Source organism: Paramisgurnus dabryanus, chromosome 22 (assembly GCF_030506205.2).
Source record: "Paramisgurnus dabryanus chromosome 22, PD_genome_1.1, whole genome shotgun sequence".
Lineage (NCBI taxonomy): Eukaryota > Metazoa > Chordata > Actinopteri > Cypriniformes > Cobitidae > Paramisgurnus > Paramisgurnus dabryanus.
The window spans coordinates 11,035,306-11,047,426 of NC_133358.1; the positions used below are offsets into that span (position 1 = coordinate 11,035,306).

At 36.6% G+C, this 12,121-nt stretch overlaps 1 protein-coding gene across 1 annotated transcript; it reads right to left on the bottom strand.

The window, feature by feature from the left end:
- Positions 1–804: 804 nt before the first annotated feature.
- LOC135785368 (coagulation factor XIII A chain-like) lies at positions 805–10,722 on the bottom strand. The gene is made up of 15 exons (XM_065294758.2): positions 10,671–10,722; positions 9,553–9,719; positions 9,203–9,385; positions 8,444–8,695; positions 7,131–7,249; positions 6,922–7,029; positions 6,195–6,372; positions 5,600–5,738; positions 5,246–5,349; positions 3,354–3,442; positions 3,094–3,247; positions 2,252–2,530; positions 1,880–2,040; positions 1,647–1,783; positions 805–1,243 (listed from the first exon to the last, which is right to left on the bottom strand). The coding sequence occupies exons 2-15, from the start codon at positions 9,689–9,691 to the stop codon at positions 1,090–1,092; spliced, it is 2,196 nt and encodes a 731-aa protein (XP_065150830.2). The 5' UTR covers positions 9,692–9,719; positions 10,671–10,722; the 3' UTR covers positions 805–1,089.
- Between the last annotated feature and the right edge of the window lie 1,399 nt (positions 10,723–12,121).

The following is a 12,121-nucleotide window of genomic DNA, read 5'->3' on the forward strand; positions in this document are numbered from 1 at the left end:
TGCAAGGTAATCCAACCTACTTTTTAAGTTTTTACTTTGATAAGTTGACATCATTTAAAAAAACAAGTATCATAAAAATAAATGTTGATTAAACAAAAAAAATGTTGCCTGTCTCTTGATCAATGTATACTGAACTTTTGTATATATTTAGTCAAAAGAAAAATTATACTATTACAGTGGTGAACTCCTCAGATACCCTCAGAATACCCTCTAAATATACCCTCTATATTTACCTCTGTAAAAATGACTTTTGGTATGCATAATATCTCATGTTTTCTGAAGCATTTGGTCTTCCATATGGGATCTGTATACATTTATGTGCATATAAGAATAGTAAGTTGATATTTGGCTAAACATGCTCTAACACTGTTATGATATTGTTATATATTGAAGTTGGGGGGAAGCAAAATTTTAAAGGCTTTTCAAACTTACACAAAACCAATACTATACTATCAATTATTTATTCAGACTTCTTACTAACAGTAACTCTTATATTTTTACAAAAATATTGTAGATTTATTTGCTTGAAAAACTGGATAATCATATTATGTGAAAAATACTGTTTTTCATCAGAAAACTGTTCATTAAAAAATAAAACATTAATTTCTATTATTTCTGATGTCTCCAATAGATTTGAGCTGATCTATAAATATTTTTTGATTAAAGTGTTTAATATGTATTATGAAAAAGTGACAGCATGCTTGCTATCAGTATAATTCCAGTATAAATCAATGAATACATTTTCTGTATAAATAGTTCAATCAGTCAGAATCATTTCTGCTTGATGTTTATTAGTAGTTTGCTTTAAACAGTCCATTGCATTATAGCACAAAAAAAATCAACAATATATTGTGATTACTATGACAGTATGTTAGTCAAAAGACCTGAGCCCCCCAATCACCTCCACCCCCACCTCCCAAACAAAAAATTACATTCAGATCATCACTAAATTTAGAAACTCTTTAAAGATGATAAAGAAATGTAAATATAAATTGTAATTTAAAATTTTGAGTATCTTTCATAATATCAGTAAGGCAAGCAAAGTAAATAACAAAGTGATGTTGTATTTGTTATATTTTCTTTCTCTTGTTAGTTGTCCGTAGCATTCAGTACTTCGATTACAACCTCATTGTTGACCTGCCTCAGTGTGTTGCAATCCAGACATGCCATCAGTGTCTTCTTCCCCAAAGCCTTGGGGATGATGGACTCCTTATATTTAATTGTGCCACCAGGAAAAATCTGCCTGTAAGTGCAAACACACACAGGCATGTATTGTAATGAAAAATCCAGTATAAAGATAGTGACTTTGATCAATCTAATGGCATTAATGCAGAGAGAGGACATTTGTGTATGCTCCTTGTTTGTCAAACTCCTACCGAGCCCCTAAGGTGACATTGGAGTAAAAAAAATCTAAAGTTTAGTTTCATGTGCTCATGTGAAACTTTCGTGTGCAGAATTTTTTTTAAAGTTTAGTTTCATGTGCGCGCACAAAAGTTTTACATGCGCACGCGTTACTAAAATTAATTTAATTTTTTTCTCCATGTCCCCTTAGGGACTCCGTAAACTCCTACTATTGTATGTGCTTTAATTGATCTATTCTTTTGTGTTTATTTTCCTTGCTGGTGCGTAACACTTAAATATTTCACCTGTATGTTTTCATCTTGGTCTGTATCAGATCAGGTCCATCAAGGCGGAGTTGCACATTTTCCAGGATGTAATTAAAAGGATTTAGGAATTCCACAGATATCATGAGATCTTTGCCAACCTGGGGAGTTCCAATCACCTGTAGATAACGGCATAAACACGTGCCTTTTGAACTTTAATGTCACATTGTGGATCTACACAGCTGCAAAATGTGTCAACAACTGGGGAAGTATACCCGTAAAGTCAGGTCAGGAGGGAGAAGGGTGACAACTTTCATTTTGGAAAGAGACACCTCCAGGTCATCAGTTCGCCCATACACAACAAACATCAGATTGGATTGTTCCACCAGGTAGGGCATGTACTCCATTGCTCGGACATCTATTTTTAGCGTCTCAGCTGTAAATTAATCATTTAACAGAAACTTTTATTTATTTAAAGAAACCAAAAAATGTGGGTGCATTTAATGATACTAAGATATTTTATAATCACCCTATGGATCAATGGTCAGTGTTCTGATGACTTTTAACAGTTTTAATTTGATTTAGATAAAATTTTATACTGAAAAATATTTAACGCTTGAGAAAAATGCTTATTCAAAAAGTCTTACTCTGTAACGACTCCACGGTTACTTCGTCATTATCAAACTTGAAAAAAGAGCTGATGACACCTGTGTAATACACTACACAGCCAGTAAGGGTGGTATGGATGGTGCATTTTTTGGTGGTCAGGTTCTTAAGGTTCATAGTCAGCTTGAAATTATCACCCATTTTGACGACGTCGGCCTGGACCTCAATATCCAGACCAGATGCAGCTGGTGCCAAGTTATTCCTGGTAGGAACACCACGACTCTCTGCCAAATCCATGGCCTCCCTCTCCTCCAGAGTTCCTAGAATCAGGAATGTTGATGGGAAAATAACGGAAAAATTATTAAAACGGCAGGAATGTGTATATCTTTAAGAAAGACTTTTAACAATTGAAATGAATTAAAGGGGACATTTCACAGGACTTTCTTAAGATGTAAAAAAAATTGTTGGTGTCCCCAGAGTATGTATGTGAAGTTTTAGCTCAAAATACCATATAGATAATTTATTATAATGTATTATAATGTTAAAATTGTCACTTTGTAGGTGTGAGCAAAAATTTGCCGTTTTTGGGTGTGTCCTTTTAAATGCAAATGAGCTGATCTCTGCACTAAATGGCAGTGGCGTGGTTGGTGCAGATTAAGGGGCGGTATTATCCTCTTCTGACATTACAAGGGAAGCCAAATTTCAAAGACTTACTTTATCACATGCTTGCAGAGAATGATTTACCAAAACTAAGTTACTGGGTTGATCTTTTTCACATTTTCTAGATTGATAGAAGCACTTGGGACACAATTATAGCACTTAAACATGAAAAAAGTCACATTTTTATGATATGTCCCCTTTAAAAGGCATCATCTAAACTTACCCTCTGGATACTTATAGTTAGAAGTGATATCCTCATATTCACTGCTATTCAACTTTTTGGTCAAAACTAGTTTTCCCACATACGTAGGGTCCACATAGATGACCTTCCTTTTTCCGTACTTATCAGACTGATAGTAGATCACATCGCTGTTTAGCTAAACAAAGACATTTTCCCATTTTTATCATGCAAACCCAATAAACTAAATTTGATCTTTCCAAAGATAAAATACATATAGCCAGTATAAGTGTTGTGTTATTTACCTCGGCAAAAACGAATCTTGCATCAAACTGGTAGCTGATTTCTCCCTCTTTTATAGCATTGACAGAAGTCGGGCCACATCGATAGAGACCTCAGTGAGAGATACCAAATAACCGTCATTCTTTCCATTTAGCGTAACAGGAAGTATGTATAAATTTTTTTGCCTGATCTCACAAAATACGTTAAATAGTCATGCATTATTTTGCTCAGTTTTGTGTGACATTGTCACGTATTTCCACCATTTTACGTGCCCCTGCCACGACTTTCTTTTCCGTGACAGTTTCACGTATTGGTTACTCAACTGTTTTTCCTATTTTCTTACAATTGTCGCTTCAGTTTGGGGTTAGAACAAATTTCTGTTACATAAAATGACATCCTTACCCAAACCCAACTCTAACCCTAACGTCAGGCGACAATGGTTTAAAAATGCAAACAATTTTTTTTATAAAACAATACTTTAAGTGACATCCTCACACAAACAGCAAATCTAACCCCAAACCGAAGCAACAATTGTTTAAAAATAGGAAAAACAGTTGAGTAACCAATACGCGAAACTGTCACGGAAAAGAAAGTTGTGTCAGGGGCACGTAAAATGGTGGAAATACGTGACAATGTCATGCAAAATAAATGTGTGACATTTCACTAAAATTTGTAAGATCAGGTTGACATTTTTATTTAATGTAATTCAAGCAACGCGATTTACTAATGTTTGTGCGTGTGTAATGTCTAGTATTTGTGTCATTATTTAACAGCGAAAAAAGCTTAAATTACATTGCGCTTACAATTATTAATTATTGCTATTAAAAAGAGGCATCACAGAGAGCACATTATATTATCCAGAGGATTATGTACAGTAATACACGTAACAGTTTATTGCAACATGATCTCACAGAAAGTTGTGTTATAGTCACAAAAATGTGATTCATTTATTCATGTTCATGGCATGAAATTCATATTTTTTTTCATGCCAAGAGACTAAATGTTTTTTCCGTGCCATTCAGCACAGATGTCTATAAATAGTTTTTCGTGTCCGTGTCACGACTTTCTTTTTTGTGTCATTTTATGTATCGTTTTCTCGTTGTTTTTTTCCTATTTTTAAATCATTGTCGCTTGGGGTTGGGGTTAAAGTTGGAGTTTGGGATAGGATATATTAAAATGAAACACAAAAGTGATTCTAACCGCAACCACAAGCGACAATGGTAAAAAATAGGAAAAAACAATGAGAAAACAATGCATAAAATGAAACGAAACGAAAAAGAAAGTAGTGCCACAGACACTAAAAAGAATTTTTAAAACTATTAGAAATTCATGCGAGTTACACGAAAAAAAAGACATTCATGTTCAAGTCACGAAAAAAAGCTGAATTTTATGCCATGGACTTGCACTGTCACGCTAATCTGCCCCGTTTAGTAAATCTGTAGCCTGGTTTCGCCCTCCTGCGAAACTAACAACGGTGGCTAAACGCGATGACGTTGAGGTCGTGCGTCAGTTTGAGTTGTAGTTCAGTAATGGCAGCGGAGAAAGACGTGAGGAAAAACTATTCGGTCCGTTGTTGCAAAACTGCAGAATATACAGAAGTTAAAGCCGGAGCAAGAACCAGGTTTGCGAAGTTTTGTTGGTCTGATCATTCGGACTTGTTGTTTCCGGCCGGTTTGGGCGCATGATATACGTCACGACCACACGTAAGCGATTGGCTATGGCAGATCCTGAGTGACTCTGGGCAGATCCAATAGTTTTAAACTTCAACAGAGGACCCTCCTTAACGGAAGTAACGCTTTGCAATGGAGCGTGGCCAGACTCTCTGTACAAATGAAATGAATGTACGAGAGTCTGGTTGGACCAGGCTACTAAATCTGGCCCTTAGTCTTTGAATCTGGGGGATAGAGGATCATACCATCACTGGTCTCCTGAGGGGTGCTGTCAATCACCTGCCAGCCAGAGTATTGTGGGGGCAGATCAAGTCTCTTCATGTACACCTCATTCCAGCAGTGATAGTTCCTGTAAAAACACAGCATCATTGTCTGTAATGTAACAGGGTCAAGCCCAGCCGTTGGGTTGAATAAACCCAGAAAATGTTTATATTTGACCCAAAAATGCATTAAAAGAACCCACCATTTTTAGACTGTTTGGCCAGACAAAGAAACTTTTATAATTCATAAGAGTGCAGTGGCGGCCGGTGACTTCTCTTCTGAGGGGTGCAAATTCAAAATATGTGTTCAGAGTGTCATGTGTGTTTATAGACTCTCACCACACTGAATCTTTTGTCTTTCCTTTGTTCACTCTACCAGCTTCGTCCAGCACAATGTCTGTCATCAAGTTGCCTGTGTTGTCATGAGCGGAGCAGTAGTTGGTGATGACCCTCACTGGCATCCCAAGACAGCGCACAACTGTTTGAACAGATATTATTTACTATCTATTAACAAACACCAAACTGTTGGCATACTGCCATTTTGCATTTAAATCTGGTTGTCACTCCTAAGCTTTACGGCAGGGGTCTCCAACCTTTTTGAGAGCGAGGGCTACCCCAATGGATAAAACAATCTGGAGGGCTACTTTTTGATATAGTCTACTCAAAATATTTTTGTTTTACTTGTTGATTAAATTAGTTATTACTTGCTGATGTTTAAGTATTGTTTCAAATGTTAACATATATAAAAGAAGCCAATAGCTAATATAAAAAATATGAAATAAATAAATATTACAATTAGGACTATTAATAAAATGTGCTTTGGCAGGCACGTCACAGACTCTTTGCGGGCAACCTGGTGCCTGCGGGCACACTGTTGGAGACCACTGCTTTACAGGTGGCACTTATATACTATAGGTGTAATGGCCATACTTACATGTGTTCAGCACACCGGCAAACACCCAACACTGGGCGAAGCAAACAGGGGTGCCACCTTTTCTTGCGTATTTCAGCAGGATTTCAGGACTTCCAGTCCAGGCAGTGGGTGCTGTGCCATCTGAGTAATCACTACTCCAGTTACCAACCAGAACACCATTATCATTCTGAACATTCATCTGAAAATATATCCCACCAGGTAATCAAAATGAACACCATGTATTATGCTGTATGTGTTGTTCATATAATGTTATAAAATGGTTAGTTTCAATCCTCGCTTCTGATTGGTCAACAGCTGTGTTTAATTTACGATAAAAAAAACAGTTATGATTGCTGCACCCAATGATTCTGTGCATAACTGTGCAGCATTCTGTTACTGTTCAGAGTCAGTCCGGGACCGGGTCGAGTGGAAGAAAGGATTTTAGTGATGTTCCAATCTGAGCTATAAGAGCAATACTTACTTATTCATTTAGCTGACGCTTTTATCCAAAGCGACTTACAATTGCTATATATGTCAGAGGTCACACTGACACACCTCTGGAGCAACTAGGTGTTAAGTGTCTTGCTTAGGGACACAATGGTGTGTCACAGTGGATTCGAAGCCGGGTCTCTCACACCAAAGGCGAGTGTCTTATCCACTGCGCCATCACCACCCCTATACAAACTTTTGAATGATAGATTATTTTGTTGGAGATGATGCAAAAGTATGTGTCAATTTCAAATCATACCAAAGCTGCGGCCTGCCGGGCTACTTGAGTGGCATTTCCACGGAATACCAGCGGCACCTTACCAACATCCATAACTAGAAGGCATGCATCCAGAACTCCTTGTTCAAACTACAAAAATCACATAAATTGAGTTGTACGAGCACTAAACATTACACAGAAAACTATTTGACTATTTGATCTTTATTGAATGCACTGAGAAATCTACCGACCTGCCCATAGTTCCATGAACGGGACGTCACGTTGTCATAGTCTCCATTGTAAATGATCCCAACATCATTTAAAACATACTCCTGCCTGTCTTCATCTTTCTCCATGTACACCTGATCCGCTGTGTAGTGACACAAACAGCATGAATACATCATCTGCAAGAAAATGATGTTCCTGTGCTAAACTCATGAAGCATATCAAAGGCTGTCATGTTGAGTTATGTTAAAGGGACATTCCACTTTTTTTTTAATATGATCATTTTCCAGCTCCCCTAGAGTTAAACATTTGATTTTTACCATTTTGGAATCCATTCAGTTGATCTCCGGGTCTGGCGCTACCACTTTTAGCTTTGCTTAGCATAATTCATTGAATCTGATTAGACCATTAGCATCACGCTCAAAAATAACCAAAGAGTTTAAATATTTTTTCCTATTTAAAACTTGACTCTTCTGTAGTTACATCGTGTACTAAGACCGACGGAAAATTTTAGTTTTTGTGATTTTCTAGGCAGATATGGCTAGGAACTATACTCTCATTCTGGCATAATAATCAAGGACTTCTCAGCTGTAACATGGCGGCAGGAGGCGCAATGATATTACACAGCAGCCAAAGATAGTCCCCTTAGTAACTTTCAATAGCAGGGGACTATTTTCGGGCAGTGCATAATATCACTACGCTTGCTGCAGCCATGTTACGGCAGCAAAGTCCTTCATTATTACGCCAGAATGAGAGTATAGTTCCTAGTCATATCTGCCGCAACTTTCAATTTTCTGTCGGTCTTAGTACACGATGTAACTACAGAAGAGTCAAGTTTTAAATAGGAAAAATATTGAAACTCTTTAGTTTTTTTTTTTTTTTCCCGTGAAGCTAATGGTCTAATCAGATTCAATGGATTATGCTAAGCTATGCTAAAAGTGCTAGCGCCAGACCCAGAGATCAGCTGAATGGATTCCAAAACGGTAAAAAACAATCGTTTAACTCTGGGGGAGCTGGAAAATAAGTATATACTTTTTTAAAAAGTGGAATGTCCCTTTAAATAAAGATTGTTGCCAGCCACATTTGTGCCTTAAAGGGATAATTCGCCCAAAAATTTAAATTCATTTTCTCATTCTCAACCTGTTTTATTTTCATTCTCAACCTGATGAACACAAAAGAAGATATTTTTATAAATTATGGTAAGCACCCAGCTGATTGTAACCATTGGTTTTCTAAACCATACAGGTTTAAAAAAAACATGAGGCTGAGTAAATGATGACAGAATTTTCATTTTTGGGTGAACTATCACTTTAATTATGCAATACAAAATGTAAAATACCAGGATCCCAAGGATTAAACAGCACGTAAACATCAGTGTCAGGATTCCTCTCGGTGCGCTGTTTTCCCATATCACTCACTACAACCACAAAAGTGCGAAAACGGCCCACGATGCAGCTGGAGTCCGGTGTGATGCCCACTGCCACCTCATTGTCTTGTGTGTTCACCACACGACCCTTCCACCTGCCGTCACGTTTCTCTTTTCCGATGGACACGATGTTGTAGGTGCCCTTGTTTACATCAGGTTTGGTACCTGTAAAATGGGAACACATATTTGCATTTTGGTGAAAGAAATTTAAGTTGAGGATTTATTTAGATTCATCCATATTAAGTAAAAATGGTAAGTTTATAAAGATCAGAGGTTGAATGTAATCAGAGTTTTTATTAAAAAGAAATGCAGACAACCCTAGGTTTCACAAACAAGGCTTAAGGCTAGACCACGACACATGTATGAGCTGTCTCAGCTGACAATAATGCATACAGATCTTAAATATATATTTTTTTATATTTATTTGTTTATGTGTGAAGCTGCTTTGAAACAATAAACAATAGTGGAAAGCCCAATATAAATCAAATTAAACTGAATTGAATTAAAGCATACTATAGTGTGAGTAGCATCAAATTGCTGATGTTTCTTTTGTGTTTCTTGTTGTTGATGTAGATCTAAAAATAAACAGCTATGCCGTTTTGATGGATTGAATTGTGTTGTACACATCAGTGAGAGTTGGTTTGGGAAAAACATTAATGGACAACCGCTCACCAATGAGAAACTCCACCTGCACGTTGTCCTGATGTTCATTGAAGGGCCGGCTAAGTTTGATGCTGATGGTGAATTCCTGATTCCTGCGTACGATGAGGTTGGTGTTCTTGTATTTGTTCGTGTTGTGGCCTTTCTTGTTCTCATTCGCATGCATATCAACGCTCACCACTGACAGACCAGCAGCTTGTGTTAAAAGAGAAAGAAAACTCAATGGGAAGAAATGATCACAACAGTTAATCCCTGGATTAAAATGGGATAATACACTCTTAACAATAAAGGTGCTGGATGATGTCATAGAAAAAGAAGCTTTAACAAAACCAAAAATGTTTAAGAGTGTAAGTCATCATTACCTTCATCTGGGGTTCCTCCTGGCATCCAATCATGGAAGATAGTTTGAAATTCAACAAGGTTACACTCAGCTGAGTTTGACGTGTCAACAAGAATCCGGCCACCTTCGGGCCCTGAGTGGCACGGGTCATCATTATCCATGATGAACACAAGTTGATCTAACAGTAATCTGGAGGACAAATCAGATGTTAATGTTAGAAAAATAAAGGGAGATTTTGTTAATACTATGTTTACATTTAGCATTTTGATATATATCATATATGGTGTGGTTTGTAAACACCATTCTAGCATCTATGGTTATATTCATCGGTTAATCCGTAGACACATTGGGGAAGGGGCAATTTGGCATCTCCAATCCACTTAACCTGCATGTTTTTGGCCTGTGAAAGGTATCGGAGTAAACCCAAGCTCACACAGAGAAAATATAAACTCCACCTGACCAAGCCGGGGCTTGAATCGGGGACCTTGCTATGAAGTAACTACCCACAGATTTTTATAATAGAAAGACTGTGATGCAATGTAATGTTAGGCTATTTTAGGAAATCAAACGTTCACCACAAACTGAGAAGCAATGATGAAATATCATACTCAACTTTGCAATACAATATCAAAGGTAGACACTACATATTGTCACAAACACATTTATTAACATATAATCGAGTTATTATACACTCTAAAAAACAAACGGTGCTATATAGCACCAAAACAGTTGCTTTGGATTGTAACGATAGAAGAACCATTTTTAGTGCCATATAGCACCAGTGAAGAACCAGTGAAGCACCAGTGAAGCACCAGTGAAGCACCTGTGTAGAACCATATAGTGCTATGTAGAACCATATGTGGTGCTATATGGCCCCTATATGGTTCTACACTGGTGCTTCACTGGTTCTTCACCGGTGCTATATGGCACTAAAATGGTTCTTCTATCGTTACGATCCAAAGCAATTGTTTTGGTGCTATATAGCACCGTTTGTTTTTTTAGAGTGTATATACAGTTATTTCAACTTTTATGTTTAGCTTTCATGGCAAAAAAGGATCATTTGCAAGTATATATTTTTAAGTAATTTAGTAAGGCTAAATAAAGAAAATAAATACTGGTATTATAGGGTATGTTACTCACAGTTTATGTTGAAGAGTTGATGGGTCTGCTGTGGATGCTCCAGGCAGATGTGTTTTTATGAAGACCTCCATACAGATTAATATAGTGTTTGAACTTCCTCATCCTATGAGGATAAACACCTCCATGGAACCAAAACATCCAATGCTGAGTCAAGATGATCCTAAGATCAAGTCAGTCTGACATATACAGTGCAAAGACGGATTGCATGCCTGTGACATTTCTTATTATTGATGTCGACATATTACTGACAGTGGTTCAGTGAAATTAAAAAGCAAGATTGTTTTCATTATTAATATGCAACCGTAATTTTTGTGATATATAAAATTGTTTTTTTCTTTAAAATAAAAATAGGACTGTTCCTCTAATGGCATAAAGAGAACTGTTTGCTCGGTCTGTTTGTTAAAGATGTATAAAAAAAGCTCAAATATATATGTATGTGGGCACACTTACTATATACCATATAAAATCTGTTGAAATGACAATATTTCTTTATTTTTATGGGATTTTTTTCTTGTATTATTTTAGTGAAATTGTATGTAAGTCAACAATAGGTATTAAAAATAAATTGTTATATCCAGAGCTTAAATAACTAGAAAGTGTTTTAGACAACAACAGCCTAATGTGTGTGTGTGGGTAACGTATGATGGGTCAGTTTCCCAGACAGGATTTAGATTAATCCAGGACTAGGCCTTAGGTGTATTTCATATATAACTAATTGAATCATCTTTAGGCAAAACAATGGCAATGATATCTGTAAAGATATGTCAATACAATGTTTTTAAATAAAGGCAGCTCAAACGTGTATTTTAGTCTAGGACCAGGATGAGCCCTGTCCGGGAAGCCGCCCCAAAAGTTTGTAGATATGGATACATGCAATGGTATACAGGTATACGGAGTATATCCACTTCTTTCTTTTATGGTTTGGGCTATACCCACTTCTACTTTAAACAAAAGGTGGCATAAAATCAGTTTGTGTTTATTATATAGTCTCACAATAAAACAATAAATAAAACACTCACTGTAAAACAATAAACTAATGAAAACATGTACTATTCTTTTGTGTTTGTGTTTGTTCAGGGTCACATTGAAATTGTAATCACAAAATGGGAAATGGAACTCTTGAATGAATCAAAATTATTAAACTAGAATCTATGATATAACACATGTTGCTTAATCACACTGACATTGAATCCACCTTGAAACACAATGTTCTTCAAAGGTTCTTTTAATAACTTTTAAATAACTTTTAACTTCCACAGAACCTGCAGCACAACAGATTGTTTATAATGAAAAAGACCACAGAACACTAAGAAATAAATGGTTATTTTAAGAACCTTTGACTAAAAAAAGGCTTGGGGAACCAAAAATGGTTCTGGTATGGTAAGAACACCTTTTAGCACCTGTTGCCTTTATTCTCTTCACTGAGTCAAATGTAAAAGTAATGTTTATGG